This window comes from Cariama cristata, unplaced genomic scaffold (genome assembly GCF_000690535.1).
Source record: "Cariama cristata isolate BGI_N322 unplaced genomic scaffold, ASM69053v1 scaffold4797, whole genome shotgun sequence".
In the NCBI taxonomy this organism is placed as follows: domain Eukaryota; kingdom Metazoa; phylum Chordata; class Aves; order Cariamiformes; family Cariamidae; genus Cariama; species Cariama cristata.
In genome coordinates this window covers 112787-137617 of record NW_009628349.1, presented here as the reverse complement: position 1 = coordinate 137617, position 24831 = coordinate 112787, and the positions used below count along the sequence as shown (strand labels likewise).

Below are 24831 nucleotides of genomic sequence, written 5' to 3'. Positions count from 1 at the left end.
CTCCTCATTATTAATGATCATATCATCAATCTGCCACATAAATGATTTTTACTTCACCAGTGCTAAGTTGTAGTGTAGGAAGAAAGTTGCTACTCTTTCAACATTGAATGAATCCATGAGGTCTTCTGTAATGACAGCACATCGGAGTTACGGGACAACGATGACCAGCTATGGCTCAGAGCATACCATCACTACTGGAGTGCCATTCAAGTTTTTGGTACTACTTCCAAAACAATCTGAGACTTTCCTACCAACTCCCAAATGCAATAAATGTGTGTATATTAAAATCTCCTAATATAATTCACCATTTCATGGAACTGGTTTCAAGCATGACTGATTTTGACTTCATCAGTTTGAACTGTAGTTTCTGTATTGGCACTAACAACGGTGGTAAGATACCTGTATGTAGGGATATTTACAGCATCAGCAATTTATTGCTTTATTGGGTACAGAATTCAACTTACATGTCAAGGACGTGTATGGAAAAACCTACTCCAGCCTGTCAGTGTTGACATGCCTGCTAATATAGAGAAAGCGTCTGGATGTAAACACAACTAATAATTCCTAGAGACCCCTTTCTCCTCCTTTCTGTGAAAAGGTAAAACAGCACTGTCCCTTAAAAGGGGGGTTGTTCTAAAGCTCTCCTACTGCACAGATAAGCCAAACTCCTGTCGCTCCTGGGCCAGACGTGTAGGTGACATCAGGACTGTTAGAGGCAGCAATCTCTGCCTGTTCCACCGCACACACTCTTCAACCCCAGGCATTGCAAGGGACCATTTTATCCACTGGCACAGTTCATCACATTATAAAATCAAAGGGGACATAGGCTGTCTGTGTGAAAAGGGGCTACTGATAGAGTTTAGCTTCTCTAAACACTTGTAATTTTACAATGACACAAAGAGCATAAAGATGTAAGAAAAGGCAAGTAAGAAATGAAGAAAGAACAGAATAAAGGGGGAGCTAAAATAAAAAAAAACCACCACAGTGTACTACTAACAAATAGTAATTTTAAATGGTCATTTTAATTGCATAGCTATTGTAAGGGGAATCAAGGATTTTCTATTGCAGTTAAAAGCCTAATGGGTTTTTTAAAAACAGTAGATTTCTACCTTCATGTCTCCATATTCTTTAACAATGGATGCAAAACATTCAATGCTCACAATCTGATTCATGAAATAATCTTCATAATAGCTAAAGAGATCTAAGAAACCAGGCACCTAGTAAAACAGCATATATGTCGAGATGCTGATCGCTCACTTACAGCAGGTAATGTATCGACATTCATTCTCTAATATTTAAATATAAACTAGAATTCTCTATCTGAATTCTTTCTTTTAAAATTCGTACTCTCTAGGAAATCTTTAAGGTTCCTATGATTTCAATCTGCTTATAGCATCTGCACAAAGAAATCTGTTATGCATTTAGGCCAAAAGAAATACCAAAACATTTCAAAATCAAGGAAAGCTAATACTTATTGTATCTTTGGACTCAAAATTTCTTCATTCTAATGGCTGCTTTTTTAAAACCACTGAAATGTATCACTAGGGTTTCCTCTTACAAACGTACCAATTTAAAAAAAGCTAGCTTTCAAAACTAAACTAAATTTAATAAAAGAATGTTCACATGTAATACTTTATTCACTAAACAATGTATTTAAAAATAAAGCTCTTTAGTAAAGCAATTAGATTTATTAATTGTATTTACTAGATATACTCATCCATGAAACTTTTCTGACCAAAAGCAGTCAACTACTCTTTCAAAACATAGAAACAAACCCATATTCCTGAAGATTTGGGAAAGGGGCCAGAAACTAGAAATTACTTCCGATCATAATTATTCTCAAATACAGTTAAAATAAATGGTTCAGCTCAGGCAATGTCATAAGCATAAAAACTACTATGTAATTTAGAGTTTTTTGCTGTTACCCTCAGAAGGAACCCTTATTTCTTACAGATGTCAAGCAACAAGCAGAAAAAACTACTTCTCTTTGGTGCCTTATAATAAAGAATGGGAAACACATTCTCTGAAAATTGTTGTCCCATGCCTATCAATCAGGTAGCTTCACCTAATAAATGCTGTTGTTACATTAAATTCCCTTTTACTCAAATCAAATTTTGGTAATTGAATTCCACGATTTTGTTACTCTCTGCACATATATGAAAATACCCACATCACAGGTTTTGTATCTGGAAATCTGGAGGTGTCCCTCAGTTAACTGCTTTTTTTATAACCATCATCAAGTATTCCATCAAAGGATCATTCAATTTTTTATTTACAACCAAAGGTATCGCTTGTCAGAAGTGGCAGATGTGGTTGCTCAGTGAGTTATTGCAATTTCACATACAAAAGAGGAAAATATGTCATGCTAATATTGTTTCCATCTTGGGAAAGCTCAGCAAGTCTGTTAAAATCTCCTCTTTGTGAGATAAAAGACATTATGCAAAAGACCACTGAAGATTAAAGATATTAATAGCTTTTCCCTATGAATGAGTGAAAAGAAAGATGTGACTTAGGCAACATCTGCATTCTTTAAATTTATATTGCCACTTAGGTCTCCAGTGCCTATTATGACGGTACAGCTAAAAGTCACTGTAGGAGCATCGATCCGAACATAAAAACAACAGTGAGAGAAGCTTCATTTCATATACATGTAGCATCTGACATCTTCCCTCATTTGTGCATTAATCAGTAACAGACATATCTGAGCACCCTGCTACAGGAGGTCATTTGACTTTCACAAATTTCCCTAAGAGCAGAAACATCATCAGGAACAATTTCAAGGAAATAAGTATGGTCTAGACAGATTTATGACTTCTAAAGACCTAATCCAAAGCACATTAATGTCAGTGGAAGGACTCCCATTGACATCAAAGGCCTCTGGATCAATCCCCAAATGCTATGGGAATGAATTCAGAGCAATAATGATGGTGGACTAAATGCACACTTGCAGTTGAAATGTTACCACCCAGACCTTTTTATTCCTCAAATCAGATTAAAAAGTCATTTTCTGCTATTTCACGATTACTTCCAGATGCGCATCATCTCAAATGGCATTTTCATCCATCTGTATGAACCAAACACGCATAGAGATAGAGAAGTTCTACACTGCCTGAACTAATAATACAAATGAAAACCACAAGGGAAAATAATTTTGGAGGTGAAGAATTTCATGTTTTAAACACGGAGTGAGGAACCTTGGGCTTCATTTATTCCTTCTAACTACTTCAAGACAGAGCTGCCAGGCCCACCACTTCTTTATTTACTGCCACAGAAGATTTCTTCTAATTAAATTTTCAGTATTTTTCTCTAGTCTCCTAAACAAAACAAAAGAATACACATAAATCAGTGTTAGCCTCAAACTTGGCAGCCTAAAACTGTCAAAACTGTCAACTTCATATACTCTCTCCTTAATAACAGCTCTGCTGTCCTTTCTGTCCTTTTAAATGTCTATTTACATGCTAAGTAATTTGAAGCATCACTCTTTTCTGACCATGTTAATCTGATTTCATTCCCCTAGCAGTTGATAACATTTTAGACTGTGTCCTGGTTTCATCTAGGATAGAATTAGTTTTCTTCCTAGTAGTTGGTGCAGTGCTGTGTTTTGGATTTAGCATGAGAATAATGTTGGTAACACATGGATGTTTTAGTTGCTGCTGAGCAGTGCTCACCCTAAGCCAAGGACTTTTCTGTTTCCCATGCTCTGCCAGCGAGGAGGAGCACAAGAAGATCTGAGGGAGTAAGGCCAGGACAGCTGACCTCAATCTGCCAAAGGGATATTCCATACCACAGAACGGCATGCCCAGTACAGAAACTGGGGGAGTTGGCCGGGAGGAGCCGATCGCTGCTTGGGGATGGGTTGGGCATCGGTCAGCGGGTGATGGGCAATTGTATTGCGCATCACTTGTCTTTTCCTGGGTTTTATTCCTCTCTCTCTCTTTGTTATCTCCTTTTTCATTACAATCATTATTATTGTATTTTCTTTCAATTATCAAACTGTTCTTATCTCAGCCCACGGGTTTTATCTTTTTCTGATTCTTATCTCCATCCCACGGTGGGCGTGGGGCAAGGTAGTAGTGAGCAAGCGGCTGCGTGGTACTTAGTTGCCAGCTGGGGTCAAACCATGACAGACTGTAAAATGAAATGCCAATGTTGTGTGCAAGTGGTAACCCCTTCAAAGTTTTACACAGTCGAACTCAACTCCAAGATGTGACCGATCAGTCATCAACAGCGTGTGCTACTCAGAAGCGCATACTATGGGAATCATGCATCTTTTATTCACTCCTCTACCAATGCTTTGCTGAGGCAGGTTCAGTTATCACGTATTCTTTGTGACTGGAGCACGTTACGGACTGGTTGAACTCTGCCTTACCAAATTAGTCTTAGGAAGTTTGAGAACTGCCTTTAGGAAATTATATGTAACATTTTGTTGTCAAATAAAGCACATTTCCTAGCACAGTTCCATCTTTCCATTCCTAATGGATATCTGATGTATTACCTCAGTCTCTGTATCCTTCTCTGCACTTCAGAAAACAAAAGTTTTTTCTCCTTCTTCAGTTACTATGTGTGGGAAATCAGATTATTAGAGACTGGGTAATGCTACCACCTAGATTCGAAAAATAATGAGGTAGAGAACAATTGACTATCGGTTTTGTTTGTTGTTTTGTGGTGTTTTGTTTTTTTTTAATTGATACTGATCACTGGTTACTAAGAGGATCTGAATGGGAAAGGAATTAAGGTGACAGAGGAAGGCAATATTGGCTAAAAGTATCCAAGTAATTAAAACGGTTCAGAGTTCATATATTTTCCGGGCTATAGTTGTAATGGAAATGGTGCTGTAGGTATGTCCTACCCACCACCTGCATCACAAGGAGTTATTTTTAATGTGGTTTCCTCAAAAACCAAAGGCGATGTGAACAGACTGTGTACATGCGTGCCACTTGCACATCCTCTCGCCACATCTAACAACCTGGGACTCTCTTGGTCAATTCAGTCCAAACTGCAGAAGAGCAAAAGCCATGAAGTCATTAAATACTTACAAGCTTTGTGGAAAGAGGTGTCAAGATAAAGGGGGAATCCTATTATTACCCTAAACCAGAGGCATCAATGAATCACTGTGGCATTCATCCTTCAGCTGCAAGTACACAGGAACCGCTCAGGAGACTACTTTTTAATCTGGTGCTGTTCTAATATTTTCTTCCATGAAAAAGTAACTCAGTGTATTTTAATACACCAGACACTAGAGTAAGCGTCTCAGTTTACTCTCAAAACATTTTTTCAAGACACACCAAAAGCAGCAACATACTTTAGTCATGATTTGGCACCATCATTTAGATGAGTTCACACTTGAGTGCATTTTGTTATCAGAAGCGCACGAGAACATTTCACTTGGAATATATGGGCTGAAAAAGTGCGAGTGCTTCAATTTAAATTTGCTGACTTTCATTAGTTTGACACCAATAAACAAACTATTCCATCAGTTCTCAGAGGTAGAAGGCAACCCATGGGAATGATACGTGCAAAACCCCCTAAGCATTAAAATACATGTAAATTATGTTAATAGGGAACTGCCCAAGCAAGCAAAAAATTAGTGAGGGAAGTAACACATCTAAGAAAGTGAAATTATCAAGATTATAATTTCAGGGATATGAACTTCTCCAGCACCAAACCATGACATTACTAATGTATTTTTTTTCCATCTTTACATCTTATCGGTGTGAATATATGTAGTAGATATCACCAGACCCTTGAGCAAGATAAAAATGAGAAAGTACATTTGCTGGTTATACTGAACTTCACTACCAGGGAAATTTTGTCTTGCCTTTACATGCACCTTTAAGGCTGTTCCCTCCACCCTCTTCCACCCATCTCTTGATGATTTTTAATGCCTTTTCAACATGTTTAAGGCAAAATTCAGTTTGGCCAGCTGTAGGCTGCTTCAAGTCACAGACGACATAGAACTACACACTACTTTTATAACCGAATGCATAATTTAGACAATTTGCTGGATTTTAAAAGGGTACGTTAGCTTTACTGGGGTGCATTAGGTAAGGTGAGACAGTCCTCTTTTCCCTATGAATATATTACAAATGTAACCAGATATCTCCTACATCAATGATTTAAAGTAAACTTACACACTATGAAAAAAAAAAATCAGCATAACCAGATGAACGTATACATAAACCAACAGATTAAGTATACTTTTCTTCAAGTACAACAAATCATGGTATTATTTTTACAATGAAAACATGGGAAAACATTTCAGTATCAGTTTTTAAAAATGATTTATAATACCAGTATAACTCGTTTCAGAGGTATGAACACATGGGACTTTGAAGAAAAGGTGCCCTATTAAATGCATTCCTTCAGAGTAAGAGAAAGCATTTGCTCCTAATGTTGCCTCCCCCCACATTTCACATCTATCAATTAAAATAAAGTCAGAGAAAACATTTTGGTTTTTAGTTCCACATTCAAGGAATATAGTACTGACATATCAGGCAATGCAGTTACTTCAGGGAAACTTGTCTTTAGCCAGAGTGGCAAATACAAGATCTACAGCACGACGGTAAGAAACCTGCTACTCATTTCCCCTTGCCTTCAGACTGCAGCCACCAGGCTGAAGATGACTCCTACGGCAGAGGAAGGCATACAAGCAACCACCAACACAACTATTGCTCCCGTGAATGTTGAGATCGGTGGACTGAGTATGGTTAAGTAAAAACTAATTTCCTCATAAGCCAGGTGAATTCCTTCCCTGTTTTGTTATTGCTATCCAGAAAATTTATGATGAGAGAGACCACTGCTTTCTCCTTCCTCAGTCCTGCAATATTTTAGGTTATTTCTGAGCCTTTCAAGACTCTCCCTTGACTCAAATCCTAGCAATACATGCTTGTGGTACATAAATATTTGTTTATGCAAATATATTTTAATTCAAACATTTAGTCTTGCCAGCTAAACATAAGAAAGATAATGCTGATGTACTTTTCACAGAAGACTTAGCTCATGGTTTTAATTTCCTGTTTTTATTAGTTTACCTCACTTGACAAAAATATTAACACATCTTGAGAAGTACATTTTATTTTCCTGTTTCTCAAGAAAACGTTTGGTTGCTACCACCTCATTAGAGGCATCAGCTTTTAATTGGAACAAGTTTTAAATTGAAAGAAGCAATTGAAAAAATGGTGCTGATGTGCCACCGCAGTACTTTAAATGCCCACTTGCTCATATCTAAAGTTGTTTTTACGCTGAATATGAATATGCAATTAGAAAGAGACAATGTAAGTAGTGCTCGGCCTCTGTAGAGTACTCTCTCAGCATTTATAAGCTCTTTTCTTGTTTATGCTGCCAGAGTCTATCAAACAACTCTCATGTTGACACAATCAAGCAACCAAAATGAATGGATATAAACACAGGCAAAGCAAGAGATAACAATAAGCAGAACAACTGAGTCCTCATTTGAGGATGAAACCGCATTTTTGAGTGAGCAGTATGTGATTAACCCGCTGTACGTGGAGTCAGTATGATTTATTCTCACAGCTATGCAGCCAGTCTTAACCCTGGGCCTCACTTGCTATCAAAGACATGAGCTTTCCTCAAATCAACCCTCCCCTGTGTTTAGCTAACACTCAGAGCTCTTCCTTCGGAAAATTAACTACCATGTCCTTCATTTAAATTATTTCCACCACTACTTGGAAATAACGGTTAGCATAACAGACAGTTTACCAAGTGTGCTTTCTAGTCTCGTCCATCTAGTTGCCTCCTGCTCCAGCAGCCTAAAAGCAGATCTTGAAAACCACAGACAGGGATGCAAAAGGAGTGCTTGTTTTGTCTAAATTCTGCAGATTGCTAGAACAGTACTCTGTTGGCCCAATAGCAAAGAATAAAAAGCAGTAGCCCTTTACATTTTAAGACAATCAAGTGGTTCAAAACAGAGGGATAGCACTGGCTTTGAGTCAAACATTTAATAGGAACGCTGCATTTCATTAAAAAAAGCTACTTTGTGTGGAGGGACGAACCTCTTACCTTTTGTAGCTATTCGAACACACTGAGTTTTGGTTTCCTGTTGAGGAGGGAAAAGTAAAGACAAGTCAGACGAGGTTGCTTTTTCTTGCCCTCCCCACTCCCTACATTTGTCCTAGATCTGCTGATCAGCCGGGGCAACCCAACAAGGTGGCTCGCGGCTCTCGGCTTAGCAGGGGAGGAGGGTGGATGATTTTGCCTTTACAAAAGCTGGATGAAAGTTAGACACTGGTCCATACTATGCAGGGCAACGATGGGGAGAAAAGGTGCAGGACAGCCCAAATGTAGCAAATTTTCAGATTATTCAAATCAAATGGAAATCATGCCATAAGAATACAGAGAGAGAGTGCAACAGAAGAAAAGGGGAGGGCTGGTGCTCCTATTTATGTCATGGCACAGAAATCCTCAGCCACTGTAGACCTTTAACCGCACCGTGCAGCAAAGGTGGTACATTTGCTCAGCACTGTCTCCAAGCTTATGTCTTGGTGCATCCTGACAGCCTTGAACAGAGTCACCTGAAGCACATCAGAAGGTGCTCCCTCGTGCTTCTGAGTGTGCAAAGACCATCGAAGCAGCCCAGGTATCCCTTCACATATGACACAGTCAACCTACAACCTATATAATCGGCCTAGGAAAGACAGTGATTTGACAGCGATGTGCTTCAGAAGAAGTTGCACATGCAAAGACTATTTCTATATATTTTACTTTGTTTTTTTTTCCCCGTTTCAGAAGTTTAGTCAGCAATCGAAACAAATGAACAGAGGAAAGACTTGGCTATGCACAGTTTGGACAACTTGAACAGACGAGGGTCAGTCATAAATGGGTTTTCTGACCTATTCGTACAATGTGCAGTCATTTTAAAGGCAAACATACTGAAATAGCATAAGGTTGCGTGAGAGGATGCAGCTGCTCTTGTATTAGATCACTCTAAACAATATTAGCATGTAATTAGAAAATATGACAGTTTAACTCTATAAAATATGCTCCCTCTAGTCCTGCACCCCCCAGCACTCCATCTTCAAATACATCTCCTGGGATCCCTCTCCTCTTGACGATTCCAGAGCAATAGGTAAAATGTGTTGATGCTGTTTTGTAAACACAGCTTGTAAAGAACAAGCAAAGCTGTGAGTTAAGGTTTCCCATAAGTGTTCCATAAAGACAATTTTTCAATCTAAATGAATGCCCTGCAAAGTTTATCCATATAATCTTACCTAATTAGCATTCTCCCCAGTTACTGGATTTACTTGTCCACTTTTGTTCAAAATGTCTGCGAGGATCACAGAGTAACCCTCATCCCAACCCTACAGTGTATTTCACAGCATGCTTTACTTCCCCTTGACTATTTTGGTGATCCCACTGGTTTATAGTAAAGCACTTGCTTAAATATTCTGCAGCTCAGAGGTTATCATACAACCACTAGATCTCTGTCCCTGCTGAATGCAGTGCAATTCCCCCCAAATCTCCCCCCAGATCCCTCTAGGAACAGAAATCTGATCCAAAGCTTTAAATCACACCAGAGAAAACCGTTTTAGGATTAAACTCTCTCACAAACTGAAATAAAGTTAAAAATGTGTTCTTCCCTCATCTTCTACTTATCTGTCAAAATGTAAAAGCCAAAATAAAGATCTATTTTTGTATTTAATATTTTAATTTTACTTTTCCCTCCCATTTATTTCTTGGGAAATGAAACAAACTTCCTTACAATTTAGTCTGCTGGAAGCCAACAAAAGCAAAGGGAATTATTTGTAGCAGATGAGGGAAATATGGATGAGCATCTAGTAGTTACTTTTTATTTTGCTCTGTTTGCTTCATACATGTCTATAGATAAGAACTAAAAAGAGGGAATGGTCTTCCATCAGAAAAATCATCCAGTTCTCAAGCAGCTCCAGTACAGTTTTGTTAGCTCCTGCTTTGTCCCAATTCTGACTTGATGCATACGCGATTTTCATAATCATAGGTAGAAGGGGATATTTTCTGCAAATGGTTCCAAGGCAAGGCTGCCTGTTGGTTAGGATTCGTTTAGTCACCACAGAGACCCAAACGTAAGGAAAAACACACCTTCTGCTCCCTTCTGATGGCTCTGGTGCGTCTCGGCGGCTATCAATCTAGCTGTCCCTTCTAGTTTCTTTCTGACCTGCCTGGACACTTCATATGGAGACTCCTATGGACATATTACTGCAATTTCCTTCAGTTTTCTGAAGGAAATAAATCAAAATTTTTAGTTTTTACATATCTGAGGCTTCAGTGTCTACCACATTTTCCCTCCTCACCGATCATTTCCCCCTCCCTCATTTTTCATTTACCAGAGGAAAAACCATTCAAGAGCAACAGCACGGGGCGTGCAAAGCCACAGTTGTTCTTCCCACCTGGAATCTCCCCTCCCTGGCACTTTTCCCCTTCCATACGCATACAGAGCCAGCAGCAGTACTCAGCAACAGAGTTAAAAATTAAACACCAAGGAGGTAATGAAGGTGAGCGACAGCCGTACTTCTCCTGCTGCACAGCGGTGGAGCAAGCCTGAAGAACATCTTTTCAGAAAGGCTCTCGTAAACTCACTGTGGGCCTGGGGTTATTTTTGCTCAAGCAAATTTTTACTTTTTATTTGATGTTCAGTATAAGAGTCTCAAAAAGTTTGTAACATTTTATTAGCCCGCTGAGCAGCCGACATTCTGTTTATCCTGCAGTAATTTAATCTTCTGAAGTGTGCAACTACTGAGAATTGGGGAAAGGACTGTGGATGTTATTTACCGAGGTTGCAGAGTCACAGCACTGAAATTACTTTGCTCAGATGGTTACTATGAGATGTATTAAACTCTCATCTAACAGTAGTCACTATGATACAAGGGCGGTGTGAAATGTGAATGGCAGGCCACCATGCTGTCACAGCATGGAAGGGATTACAGCCATGCCACTTCCAACACCTCCTACGTCCAACTCCGATAGTCCCAATTGTCACCACGGGCATGTCTTTGACTCCTTCCAGGAGAAAAGTGTGGTCGGCACTTACCTTCTCGACGCTGCTCATGGCTTGGAAATAGATGTTGTAGCCTTTCCGAGGAGCCAGCGGTGGGTTCCAGAAACCCTGGTAAGTCCTGTTGTCACCCACGGTAAAGGGGGCTGGCTCTGGCAGGTTTCCTGGGGGCAGCTCAGCAGCAAAGTAATATGGTGACCCTCCGCTCAGAGCGGTCTGATAGGTGACGGGGATTTGGTAGCACTCCATGGCACCCGTTTCTCGCTTTGTTCGGTGTGGGTGCAGCTCCTCAACAACAATCTGGTACGCACTAGTGAGAGAGAGGAAAATCAGCATAACTTTAAGGTCACCTGCTACGGTCCAGTCTCTAGTCTCATAAAAATATTAACCCAATTGCTTTCTGTCAACTTAAAAAGAAAGCAAAGAAAAGAAAGAAGGAAAAGACAGCAGATGCATGGATGCAAAGAAGAAACAAAGGCTTGAAATATAGCAAAGCTATCCAATTCAGCCATTGGAAAGAAGCAGCATCCATTTTTTTCAGGAAAAACAACAATACATATCTATACACAACATCCTAACAATACTTTTTTTGTGTTTTTGTTTTTTTTTTCTTTCGAAGACACACAGGAATGAATCTGACTTTAAACTACAATAGATTAAACTCTTGGCTAATTGGAAGCATTTGAAGTTAGCATTTTCCTTTGAAATTATATTAGAGAAAGCTGAGCTTCAAGGCCCAACATAATGACTGTCTCCAGGCTATGCTTGAAGCACCAATTTGCAGTTGTCATATCATTAGAGACAGAATGTGCTGACAGGCTTCTCCACCTCTTGACCTTGCTGTGGCTTCTATCTTGGCTCAGAGCTATGCAGATCTAAAGTACAAGTGACATGCTGTAATACAAGCACAGATGGACAGAAATCTGTCCATTCCACCAAAATAGACTGCCTCATTCCTCTACAGTTGTCAACGATAAAACATTACAAATTGCTGAAGCAGATGACATTTGGCCTATTAAAATGCCATCCCAACCTCCCAATACCTCTCTTGAAATGGTCCATGGCTTGGTCACTTTTCAAAATCACCTGCTCAAAATAGAACAGGTAATTATAAATCTTCCTTCTCCTTCAGGGGAACTACCTAACTGCAGGATGTTACCAACTCATTATCAGCTTCCTCTGCTCTGCAGAAGTACAAAACTTACATACTGAGAGCAGGAGGCAAATCTTCAGTTTATAAGAAAAAAAAGAAAAGAAAAAAGAGTTTTTGGGGTTTTAAGAACTATATGTACGCATATGTACATATACACACACGGGTATACATGCACACAATTTCTCATTTATATGCAGATACATTTGAGGACCTTATGAAAGATTAGTAAGAAAATATGCCTAAGTATGTAGACAAGACCTGAACCTATTCAATTAAACTGGCAGAACTGCCTGTCTTGTTTTTGTTTTAAAGCTCTCTAAATAGAAAAAGTAAAATTGAATGGAGTTCTCGAAGTGTCACCGCATTGCTGCAGGGACTCTGAAAGGCAAAGGCAAAGACAATCCTCCTTCTTTCAGAACTTATGGGGCAGCATTAAATTATTTTGTCAATTTTCTCTGCTACTACTGCTCAGAAAACCCAATAACTGTAGTGGCAGAGATGAAGTATGATACTGGGGAATGGAAGAAAGGAGAGAAGAAAAAAATAAGAAATTAGTTTCACGTCTTTCTTGAGATGAAAGAAAAAGTTAGCATCTCCTTTTCCTGGCACCTAAAAAAATTGAGGAGGAAAGCCTGCTCCATTTCAAAGTGTCCAACATGAATATACAAATTCACATCATTTTTGAAACTCCAGGTAAAAAGAAGAACGTAAACAAAAAAATGATGAGGTAGTTCCAGGGATCTCTGTTTCTCATAAACTGTCTGTGAACTGAGCTTGGTTATAAATCACCTTCTGTGGTAAACTCTATGTATTAACCATGTCCAGCTAATGGGGCCTGCACCGATAAATCACTTCCGCAGGACCCCTGTGCACCCAGAATCCTCCTTTACGTTTCAAAATTAATGTACTGCAAAAAAAATGAAAAACATCGATACTTTACAAACTTGATAGGATGTAAAATATTAAAAATAATTTTTGTTCATAATGGCCCAAGGGAAGAAATGACTACCAGCACTCATTCCCTCGCTAGCCTGGCCCGGGGTTAAAAACACCGCTCCCAAACTGGGCAGCCAACCAACTGGAGAGTACTGGGAACACAGACACGGCGTCTCTGCTCCCTTCTCTCATGAGCTGCCAAAGGACTGGGACCGACACAAATTCCGCTCTCCCAAGTGCCAGGAGAGCAGGAAACTTGGCATCTGTGACACCCTGCCAACTCAAGAGGAGAAAGCCAGCAGGGAGAGCGGGAGGCAACCGTCCCCTGGAACAGCCTGCTTCGTCACACAGCTCAGGAGCCCAGATCCACCACCGTTACCAAATGAACCCCATTTTTTTCCCTCTATTTTAAAGAATAAGGGGTAAATGAGGTCTCTTTTTTTCAAGGCACATCTCCTTTTTAAGGGTCAAGTCTCTCCAGAGAGCAAAACAAACCAAAAATCAAAGGTGAAGGGCATGAGAGTTAAATATTAGGAAAGTCTCTTTTAATAGCATTCTTTAAAAACACGCAGTAACTTTTGAATGTGATATAAAAGGTATGTCAACATTTTAAGCATGAGATCACAATAAAATATGAAGGTTATGAAAAATTTTCAAATAAAGTAATTTACATAAAATATGCTTCCAAAAATAATGCTTTTTTAGGTTCCTACATATGAAAAGCTACAAAATGCAGAAAATAAGAAATAGATATACACATTGTAGCCACTTGCATTCATACAATTACTTTTAGTTCAAGAAAGAATAACATATGACAGAAAATCTTTAAAGTCTCCAACGAGGCTTTATTTCTTTATTTTTATTTTTTTTTTTTTTTTTTTTGAACGTTCACAAAGTATTTTTTAAATAAAAGATATGCCTGTCCTCTTCGGAAAGGGGATCTGGCAGTATTTTTCATGCAACATTATAGGCTAACAAGACACGGAGGAATACAGTCATTTACCTCTGGGCCCTTCGCGATACCATCTGTTTAAACCCATTTACTAAACACTATAGTGGCTCCGAAGCAGCACTGTTACTCTATGTACACATAATAGCGTTCAGAAAGGACACCCTGCTGTAAGATGTGAAGAAAGAAGCCAAAATTAAATTTGCAACTTGAAAAGCAGGGTATTCACTGGCTGCAAATGTGGTCTGATATCAGGCTATAAGTTAAAAGTTTAAAGGCTATGTACTCTGCTTATCCTTGCATTTTTACATATTACCAATCCTAGCTTCAATTACCTTAAATTTTCTACAGTTTTTGTGTAATGGTGGGAATTCAATTATTGAGAGTGCTTTCTTGTGACTGGAGCTGAGGGAATTCCTAGTTCCTACAATAGCAATTTTTTTCCAGTTCTTCCCATACAACAAAGGAGGAATAAAAGAGAGAAACAAAGAGGGAGGAGTGGAAAACCTAGATAACAATATTCCTTCTCCCTGATGACTAAAATAAATTCTGAGCTATTCTGAAGAGTACTACAAATTTCAGAACCTGCTACATAAGTCGTCGGGATCATAAAGGCCAAACAGTTGTCTGAGAGAGTCAGGTGAGTGGAGAAGGTGTTGAAGATATAGCAGATGAAGAGCTCCACAGCTGAGATTTTGCACGAAGAAATTATTTTTCATGTCTAAAAACCTTTTTTTTTTTAACTTAAGAAAACCTCCACAGTATCTCCCTACTGACTAAGATGATTACAAACAGCCGAAGGAGGTCCCTTACAACAGATCTTCCTTTTCATGCCTCCCTAAAGATTCAGGCTCCCAAAGAGGTACGGTGGTGATGAACACGTTGATCGTACTTCAGCCCTATTCTGACTAGGCTTTAATATCAGCTAGAGACTTCCTTCTACGTGTCTAGCGGAGACACAGCATTCTCTCCTTTGACAGGTGCCAGACTGACTGACAGCCCAAGTTACAACCCCAGCTCTTGGAATTCCAACTGACAACTGAGTTTTAGTCGCTCCCTGCCATGGTCCGCTTAATTAGTCTTGCTGCAAAATGAAAACAACATGGTTTTGCATATGGAGGTATAAGAAAAACACTTCACCAATCAAATAAAATAAAATGTAATAATTAAAAAGTTGTCTACGCTGATTCTGATATATGCTTTTTGTAATCCTCATTTGCAGTAATATTTGAAAACAAAAGATTTGTTTTGCTGGTGCTCAGTTAGGATCCTTCAGAAAAACTACAGTGAGAAATCACGTCTTCAGATGAATCGCTGAAGCACCATTGATTCTACAGACTGGGATCTCATCCACGAGATTGATGGTGAAACGGCACGCACTTCACGGTGAGCCTGAGCCATCCACTTCTGTCTCCCTTTGCATTTCTAGTTTGTAATTTGGTATAAAGCTTCAGGAGGCCATAAAGAATGCTAGAGATTACACGATAACACTTGACAGGGAAGATATGATTAGAGTCATGTTTAAACTGTGACGACTATGGCATCTAGTGTCTTAAAGAAATGATTGACAACTGCACATTGATTACACTTGAGTTAAGGAACATCTGTTTCCTGGGGGGCTGTGCTGATGGAGAGGCTGAGGTATAACAAAATCTGATCGTAGTATAATTCTGTTTGTAAAAGGAAAAGAGTATGAGATCAAGCTTTTTTCTTTTCTTTTTTTTTTTTTCTTTCCTTTTTTAAAAAACATGGGCCTACTGCTATTAAAGAAAATGATCTTCTGACTATCTGCAGCTCCAGGGATTAGAGAACTGGGTGCAAACAAACCTTTTCAAAAAGCCGACAGTATTCTTCAGTATCAGGCTAAAGAATAGTATTTGAGTCTCTTCTACTCCATCACAGCTGCAGGCATGGCGATGCATTTTGTCCCACCTACCTAGTAACACTCATTATGGCAGCAAGCCAGCTTGTAGTGGAAACACAACTGCAGTGTGGATGGAGTGAAGCTTCACTAAAACGCATCATAAAGTTTAGTGAAACGCATTGAACCATTTCAGAATTTCAGTGTGCTACATTTATCTCCCCTATTAAGAAGCTGCTGAAAAGTACCTGACTGCAATATGTGTAACTTCAGGAAAGGGAACGGGACCATGTCTTCTGCACTCCCCTGGAGAATGCTCCTCATTCCAAGTAAGGAATAAACCACCCGGTTTGATTTAAGAATAAAGCCCAGTTCTCCGGTTATGGTGAAGGACTTATTTCCTTGGTCTCTTGATGCTCGAAATTTCATGTAATCTCTTAGGTTTTAGAAATTAATTAAAGTGGAGAGGAAAAATAGGAGACAGGAAGTAAGACAAATGTTTTTTTGAGAACATACTCAAACAAGAGTTATTAATACCCTTATCAAACTATCTGTTAACATTTAGTACATGGATCCTCTTTGCCACCTTCATAGGCCACAGTGACAAGCTCACGCTGTAGAGCTGAGGATGTTGAAGGGAAAACTGAGGGAATAACTGCAAGGTGGTGTGCTGCAGGCGAACTCCGCAGTGAGATATTTGTCTGCCAGTACAGGGCAGAAAAATCAGAGCTCCCTGAGCTAGGTACAAGTAATCCTCTAGCCACATCCCATCACGCTACCAGTTCACAAAAGAAAACCCCCAGGAGAGAAACGTGGGATGCGAGGCTGACCCGGCTCAGGGTGAGCAGCAGGAGGGAAGGTGGGAGCCCGCTGCTGTCTGCACAAACGTGCCAGGGAGCAGCTGCCGCCGAGAAGACGTGCACCACCGACAGCAGATCCCAGAGGTCCCTGGCAGGCGTGCTCTAGGTGAGCCTACATGTCAGCCCCCTCCAGGGACCAGCACAAAACTGAAAGGATTTGGTACGGATTAGATGAGAGATAGAACATTTCTCAAACAGGGACAGGTTCAGATACGGCCAGCAGCAGGACACCTGGAAGGCTTTAAAAGCATCTACAAAGGCACGTAATGTAGTGAGTTTAAGCACTCACATAACTTGGGAGTATTTTCAGATCACAGGTCCAGTTTCTACTGCATCAATTCAACAACCCCCCTATTTTAGGAATCCAAGTCCTGTACCAAATGTAGTCCTGTACACATTTTATCATTCTTCACACCCAAAAAAATCCTAGGTTTGCTCCAGGGCAATCTTTCAGAAACTAATGATGTATGGGGTTACAATTTTATTTATGAATATAACACATCAATATCTCCTATAAAGGGGATGAATTTGGATTATCTTCTATGATAGAAAATAAATAACTTGCTCATATCAATCATAAAGGTGACTACATGATTAGCATATAAAAATGCTTATAGGTACTTGACTCATCCCCACAACATCCATGTAAAACATACATTCCTCTTAATGGAAACAGATTTAAGAAATAGTTAATTTTCCTCTACTTTTAGGGCTCAGGCACATTACTCGACATCAGCTGAGCCACGGTAATCGACTTAATGTAACACAGAATGAAATGCATTAGCCCGTATTTCTCAAAAATGTCACAAGGGTAAGAGCATGAAAAGGTTCTGATGCTCAGTAGCTAATTAACCTCCAATTAGTCAATCTTGTCCCTGAATACTGCTGATGCAGCCACATCAGTAAAACACAAAAGGAATCAAATAATATCATAATTTTTTTGCACTAACAAGTAGAAGTAAAGAGCAGGATGTGGACTAATCTTTGCAAACAGAATTAAATTATCTCTCAATAGAGAGCAGAAAGGGAAAGACCCCTCAAAGTTAACATAAATGAAACGTTTTAATATGATTATGGGACACGCCAAATAAAATTTAATAGCTTGCTACATGATTTCTAGTAAGAAGCACTATGAGAGGAAAAAGGTCAAATAGTTTGTATTCATCACTATTATTCTCCAATTTCCTCTGAGTTTCCAATTTTCCAATCATACATATATGCTATAGAATAGCTGATTTGAAGCACTGGAGAGGAAGTGTGATTTTCAAATCCACTTTCTGACAAACACCTTACAACCTCGCATTTCAGAGACACTGTGAGAAAGTAAAATGAAATGATAATGGATAGGAGGTGGTCCTGGGGACCTCAAATCAAACAGGACAGACAATCATGACCTCAATCATCCAGCTATCTTTAAAGAAAAAAAAAAAAACACACCAAGAATTTTTTCTTTTTAATTACTGATCTATTGGCAAGCTCAGTCTAGCTAAGAAAAACAATAGTAATGTCAAATGAACATCACTTGGAAATAAACAGCTCAATGAGCTGCAAGACAGCATATAATCAACTAAAAAAAAAAAATCCCTTCTTGATTTTTTAATTTAATTTAATTTTTTTTTTTTTTTTTTTTTTACCTGATAGGTGCACCTTTGGCCTGTGCTGGTCTCAGGAGTACAGTTATTGTAGTAGCAGTTTCATTGAGAGATGCATCGACTCCTTCATAGTCTGGTAAAGTGGGAGCTGATTAAAGTTGAGTGGGAAGGAAAAGAACAAGAAACAAATCAGTGAAAACATTTTGACTTTTCATAAGATTGTGGCTATTCACAATATAATACAAAGCCACAATATTCATCAGCTACGCCAGTATTTTTTAATGATTTTCCAGTCAGGCACAATCCTAGAACATGAATGGGACTTCACCAACAATTGATAACCCCATCCCTAACTGCTCCCCCTCATGTTAAAAAGGTTTATTCGAGAAGGACAAAAATAGAGAGAGGAGGTGACTACCAAGAAACTCTAAGACTACAAAATCCCTTTTTAGCCTCTCTCTACCTTACAAACAACTGTATTCACCATCTTGAAGACCTAACCTCTACCACCTCTCTTTTTCCTCCTCCAACAATTTCAGAACCTTTCATATTTCCTCTTAAATGTCATGGGACACCACACCAATACCAACGAGAGTGCAGGAAAATCGGGCTTCGATAGACGTACATCTGTGGACTAGAACTGTATGGGGGAGTCTATTCCCATGCCCATTTCTCCTTCTATTTCTAATACTGGATGGCCAAAGCTGCTCATTAATCAGTTTCTGAATCACTGCAGTTTTCAGCCCAGGGTATTAATTAAAAACAAAATCAAAGTCAAAACCAGAAGCAGTTCAGGAACTGATTCACTAATGGACTGGTTGTCAGGCCTTCGTGGCAGCAGTATTTGTTGTGGGTTGGGTGGCTGGTGTTGGTGATTACTTCAACCACCCAACCTTAATCTGCTGCCACAAACTTGTTACAGTCCTCACCGGTAATACTGTTGCTGACTTCAGCTCTAGTGCAAGGAAAGAAACAGGACTTTCTGTGATTCAGAAAATAATAGATTTCTATTAATTACTGATCTCTAACAAGCTTGAAAACTATCTGCATGGGGTTTTTTTATATGTGGCTGTAGCTTTATAAAATTGTTAATGATGTTGCTACATTTAAAAATGAACTCTCACAAACCAGATGTTTCCTAGTAGGATGTCAATCATTTAAGTCATAATAATTTTACAATAATATGTCAATAGATAGAAAAGCACTGAAAGATTCAAAGCCTTGTTTCATTAGTCCCAGATCCTATATGAGCACAAAAATTGCTCTTATTTCAGGAAATATGATTTTATAGAAATAATGTTCATTTAATGTTCATTTATAAATGACTGTTTACACCATGCTCACTGGGATCACGGTAACCACTTGTAAGCTTGGTTAAAAGGAATAATTTCACTCCTTATTAAAGTAAAGCTAGCATTTCCTGAAACATATGTGTTGCTTCACAAAAACTGTCAGTTATGCAGAGTGAAACTAGACAACAGTTCAGCATAAAGATGAAAAAAAAAACAGGCTGAAACTCAGATACAAAGGGTGTCACAGCCTACCTTTAGGCTTTCCTACTATTAACCACGTTTTGCCAACTAACAGACCCATACTGTCTCTAGAAAGTGTGGTAGGATGGACTCCGGACAAAATTCCCCAAATTTCTGGGTGGAAAAAGAGGGCATATCTGAAGAAGCCAGAAAACACTGTAGTCCTAAATAATCTAAACATGTTGAGGTGCTTATTTCTCAAAATCCTGAAAAGTGTGGGGGACAGACATGCTAGTAAGATAATACATAGTTACATCATTTTTTTTTTTCCCCCCCTTGTACAAAGAGGTTGGAAGACAAGTATGCAAGTACTACACCACCATTATTCCTGAAAATTTATGAACTGGAATTAGTTGTGAAGAAACACAAGGACCTTAAAACAACCTGAATAAAATACTGGACTTCAAAACAACCTAATAGCTAGATAAAGAGAACAGAACAGAACATGTAATTTGGGTTTTTTTGGTGGTTTGGTTGGGAATTTTTGAAGGGGCTGGAGTATGAGGGTACGTGCTGGGATGGAAGTCAATCAATTGTTGCAGTTAACTACCACAACTACAGTATTTCACTTGCTCCATAATTCAAGGCGCTCTGCCTTGAATTTTCTCACATTTTGATTTATGTGCATGTTTTTGGGAACTCAGTGAGGAAATTATGTGAGTAGTTTCCCATAGAAATGGTAGGTGCATTCCAATACGTTATTAACTTCCCTTTACAGGACAATATAAGTTCCATTATGGCAGATAATAGGGAAAATAGCCTGCTCTGTGCTGTTTAAATTTCTAAATGACTGACTTCTTTGATCTCTGCCAAGCTCTGAAGTTGCCATGTCATAAAATCAACAGTCTCTCTGGATATAGCAGTGACTTATCTTCTGCTATTAACTGCATAAGCTACTATCTTATTTTTTGAGAATAATACTGAAATTTAAGAAAATAAAAATACTAAAGCATTCCATTTGACGTTACTTTCTTCTAGAGTTTGCAGTGCATTATTAAGACAAATAGTGTCAATCTTGGTGCATTGCAGTAAGTGAATAAAGGCACGAGGAAGCAGACTTATATGAATCTGGCTAAAGAAATTCATACTTCCTCCCAACTACCCCAGTTCTGTTATAGCTGTGTGCTGCTAAGTGGTGTCACCTTGAGTAAGTCAAGTTAATTTTCTGCATCTGACTTTACTAATCTGCAAAGCAAATACAGTATTTAGTGACCTGTGCAGTGCTGTAAGGCTTAATTAGTTAAGGTTTATACAGCACTTCAAAATCTTTAGATGAAAGCACAACATTACACAAAATCAGTTAACAACTACAGGTGTACAATTTCCACCTCATGCAAGGATTTATCCCTGAACTTATGCTACTGTTTGGCAAGTACACTCAAAACCATTTTCAGTAATATACTTTCACAACATGATAGGATTTTTGGAAGGTTTTCTTTCCCCATTTCACGATTTTTCAAGTCCTACCAAAAAATGCCCAAAATATGCACACATACACTGTCCTTTTTGGTTTTGTTGGGGTTTTTTTTGTCTCTTTGTTTGGTTGGCTTCATTTGTCTGTTTTCTGTTTCTTTGTTTTTACCTGAGATGTTGGTTGTTACATTGATTGTGGTTGCTGGTCCAAATCCTTTGACAGTGCTTGCACGTATAAAGAACTGGTAAGTAGTACCAGGATGCAAGTGTGCGAAGATGTGGTGTGTGCTGTTCCACAGCTTTGACACGGTTTGCGGAGGTCCTGCGACTGGAACTGCAGGATCAAATGACCGTATACTGCTATAGCTGACCTGTGAAAACAATTATTTTTGTAACAATTGTTCCAGGTTTTGGCACAAGGGGATTAGGTTAGCTTGGCTGGAAAGGAAACAAAAGACACATGTTCATCCAGCTACCCAGCTATCTTGGGGATACCATGAGGACTTGATGTGTATTACTGTAGAGGCTACTTTACTTGAAAGGCTATGCAGATGCCCTTCATCTCTCTTTCCTTGTGATTTTAGTTCATGTATGGAAAATTTCACTATTACATTTAAGTTAAGACACCTCACCATCCTCCCCATCTCCACCAAACTCCTTTATTTTTCACTTCCTGTAATACATTTCCCTCTCCTCTTCTAATAATCATATTTAAACGCTGTCTAAACCAAGCTAACACATTTAAAGCCTACAATGATATCTGAATGTATTGATTTTGACTGGGATGGAGTTAATTTTCTTCACAGCAGCTTGTGTGGTGCTGTGTTTTGGATTTGTGATTAAAACACAAAAGCTCACACTTTCGCCCTTCCGATTTTCCCCCCATCCCATTGCAGGGCAGTGAGAGAGCGGCTGCACAGGGCTGAGCTGCCCACCAGGGTTAACCCACATATTTAAAGAACTTTGTTAGCATTAAATAGACTAACAAACAGATTTAAGGGGTTTTGTTTCGTTAGTTGGTTTGTCTTCCTCCCATAATTCACTAGTACACAAAATTATATCCTCTGTTCCTTTAAAAAAAAGGAGTGCTGGAGACAATGGTGTTTCTTCCTCAAATCAGCTCGTTTTTCCTGCCAACCTCCTGCGGAGGTCCCCAGAAGGCTCATATATTAAATACACTTTAAATAGAATACATATGGAGGCTTCCTTGAAGGGTGATACCTAAAGATTTGACAAAGCTAAAAAAACGTTGCTCCAAATTTAATAACCATCTTACTCTTCATGTAACCTTCTCTTCCAACAAAGAAGATTTCACAGAACATGGCTGTCATGGCTTTGGAAGGGTGTGTAGTAACGAAACAAGATTTTTAAAACTAGCCCTTCCCACGTGGATTGTGGTACTGTTATACTCACATGCTAAAGCCACTTGACAGGGCCAGCCAGCCAATAACATATGCACCATAATTATGATTTTTGAATGTCTAATCACTATGCAAAAATCCAGTATTCTGTAAATGAAAGTAACATATAATTGAATAGCTGCCTACAGGGCATAAACACCCACCGTCAGCCACCCCTCTTGCTGCACTTTCCTAGCCCTATCCTATGCTTGTTAGCTGTTAATGATTACCTCATACTGAGTAATGATGCCGTTTGGATCCACAGGTTCCTTCCAGTTGAGGAAGATCTTATCTTCAAAAGGAGTTCCTTTCACCGACTTGGCAGGTATAGGGCCTGGCACTACAAACAAAATAAAACTTTTAAAAATAGGAAATTCAAGAGACAGAAAAATTAAAGAGATGACAGAACATCCTATTAAAACCAAAAGTGAGTGCGGGTCTATTTTTATTAATATTCATTCGCATGCAAAAGGCAGCGGTAGAAAGTATGAAAAAGCACTTCAAAGTGTATTTTGTCATTTGCAGTGCAGAGAGAGCATGAAGTTGAAACATTATCCGCACATATGGTTTTCAAAACTTCATGCAAAGTCAAATTGTCTCGTAGTATAGCCAGGGGAAACAGTTCAAGCTAGATTACGACTTCAGGGAACATCACTGAACTCTGTAATAAGCATATCTTAGGACAAGGACTACATGGTTTTAAAATCCTTTTAAAAAGAAAAAATCAAAGGCAAGGAAGAGCCTCTGTTACACAGCATCTTCCAAACGAGAGAAACGCTTACAAAATAGTTTTCAGTCACCCCTTATTATGATTTGTTGTTTTAAAAGAAATCCTGGTTTAAAAGAGGGGCAAACACACCAGCTCAGCTGCCACTTCTTTCAGCCACCGATGTGCTCGTGCTGCCGAAGGATCAAAACTGCTTACTTCAAATCTTTCCAATAAGAGGCATTTTCAAAGCTTTGAACTGAACCACACTAAGATGACCCTGCTTTCTTATTTTAAACAGAACCAATATCCCTGGTGTATTAACAAGTCTGAAGTGTCACCTCAGGCCTCTCTGCATGAGTGATTCACAGTACCTGGTAATCCCATCAACACCAGGCGGGAGCGGTTAGTTATCTCCCATTTCAGCTTACAAGATATTTTTGCCTACACATATGATTCCTTTTTAACCACAGCAGCTCGCCTAGATTTGGACACGCACATGCTGAAAGAAGTGGATGAGGATAAGAGAGTGCCTGAAGAAACCCAGAATCCAAAGAAATACTCTCCCCCCTCAAAAAGCCAAAGTTGCCAAAATCTGCAGTCTTTCAAGCTAAAATGTTACCTCTATTTAATATATTGACATCTCTCTCTCTCCCCTTCTTAATCAGTCTATTTTCTTCTTGAGTGAGCCTCACACATGACATTTCTTGGGTATTAATTATCAAAGCAGACTGAAGTTTTACAAAGAGTAAAAATAAATTAAAACCCACTGGATCAAAGAAAGCACCAGGCAGTGCGCTAGCGGCACCAAGGAGCGAGCGGACTGTCCCAATAGTGGGATTTATTTCAGTCTACATGGAAGCTAGAAATGATGATCTGACCCTCGGTACAAGCAACATAATTTGGCACATGAAATTTGTGGAGTCAAAAAAGCCCACAAGTAAACAGATGAGAGCTTTACAGAAACTGTTCATCCATCTGTCAAACAAAGACTTAGGACAAGTTAACTAAGCTGCTGCTTTGCTCCAGTGTCCCGATACAGACTGGGCAGTGGATGAAGGCTGATGCCATGACAGCCCCTGTGCACTGTTCCTGGCATTGAGAGACTCGCTGTAGGCAACACTTTGTTTTTCATGGGAATGCTCTACTGTTTTCTTCTCTACATCTCAAAGGAGGTATGAATATACCCTGATGCACACGACATTTTTCCTGGAAGACGCATGCACGTGTGCATGTACATCTGCGTTTGGGAGAGAACACAGGAATGCACCGGGGCACGCATACGGAATATGAAATTTGACATTAAAGCACGTTAAAGCATGTGAGGTAAAAAGAAAACAGACACAATTACTCAAAAACCTGCAAAGTACTTTTTGCATGGTGCTTTTAAAGAACATGTTTCACATTCAATTGAAACTGGATGCAGGGCTCTACGTTTGAGG

General features: G+C 39.1%; 1 protein-coding gene across 1 annotated transcript in view; it reads right to left on the bottom strand.

The window, feature by feature from the left end:
- Positions 1–24831, bottom strand: part of PTPRK (protein tyrosine phosphatase, receptor type, K) — a 187649-nt gene that overhangs the window by 64043 nt on the left and 98775 nt on the right. The window contains exons 4-8 of the mRNA XM_009704781.1: positions 22914–23023; positions 21453–21654; positions 18381–18486; positions 11024–11297; positions 8020–8056 (exon numbers count right to left, since the gene is read on the bottom strand). Coding sequence (XP_009703083.1) covers positions 8020–8056; positions 11024–11297; positions 18381–18486; positions 21453–21654; positions 22914–23023 — 729 coding nt within the window. The remainder of the gene's footprint in view (positions 1–8019; positions 8057–11023; positions 11298–18380; positions 18487–21452; positions 21655–22913; positions 23024–24831) is intronic.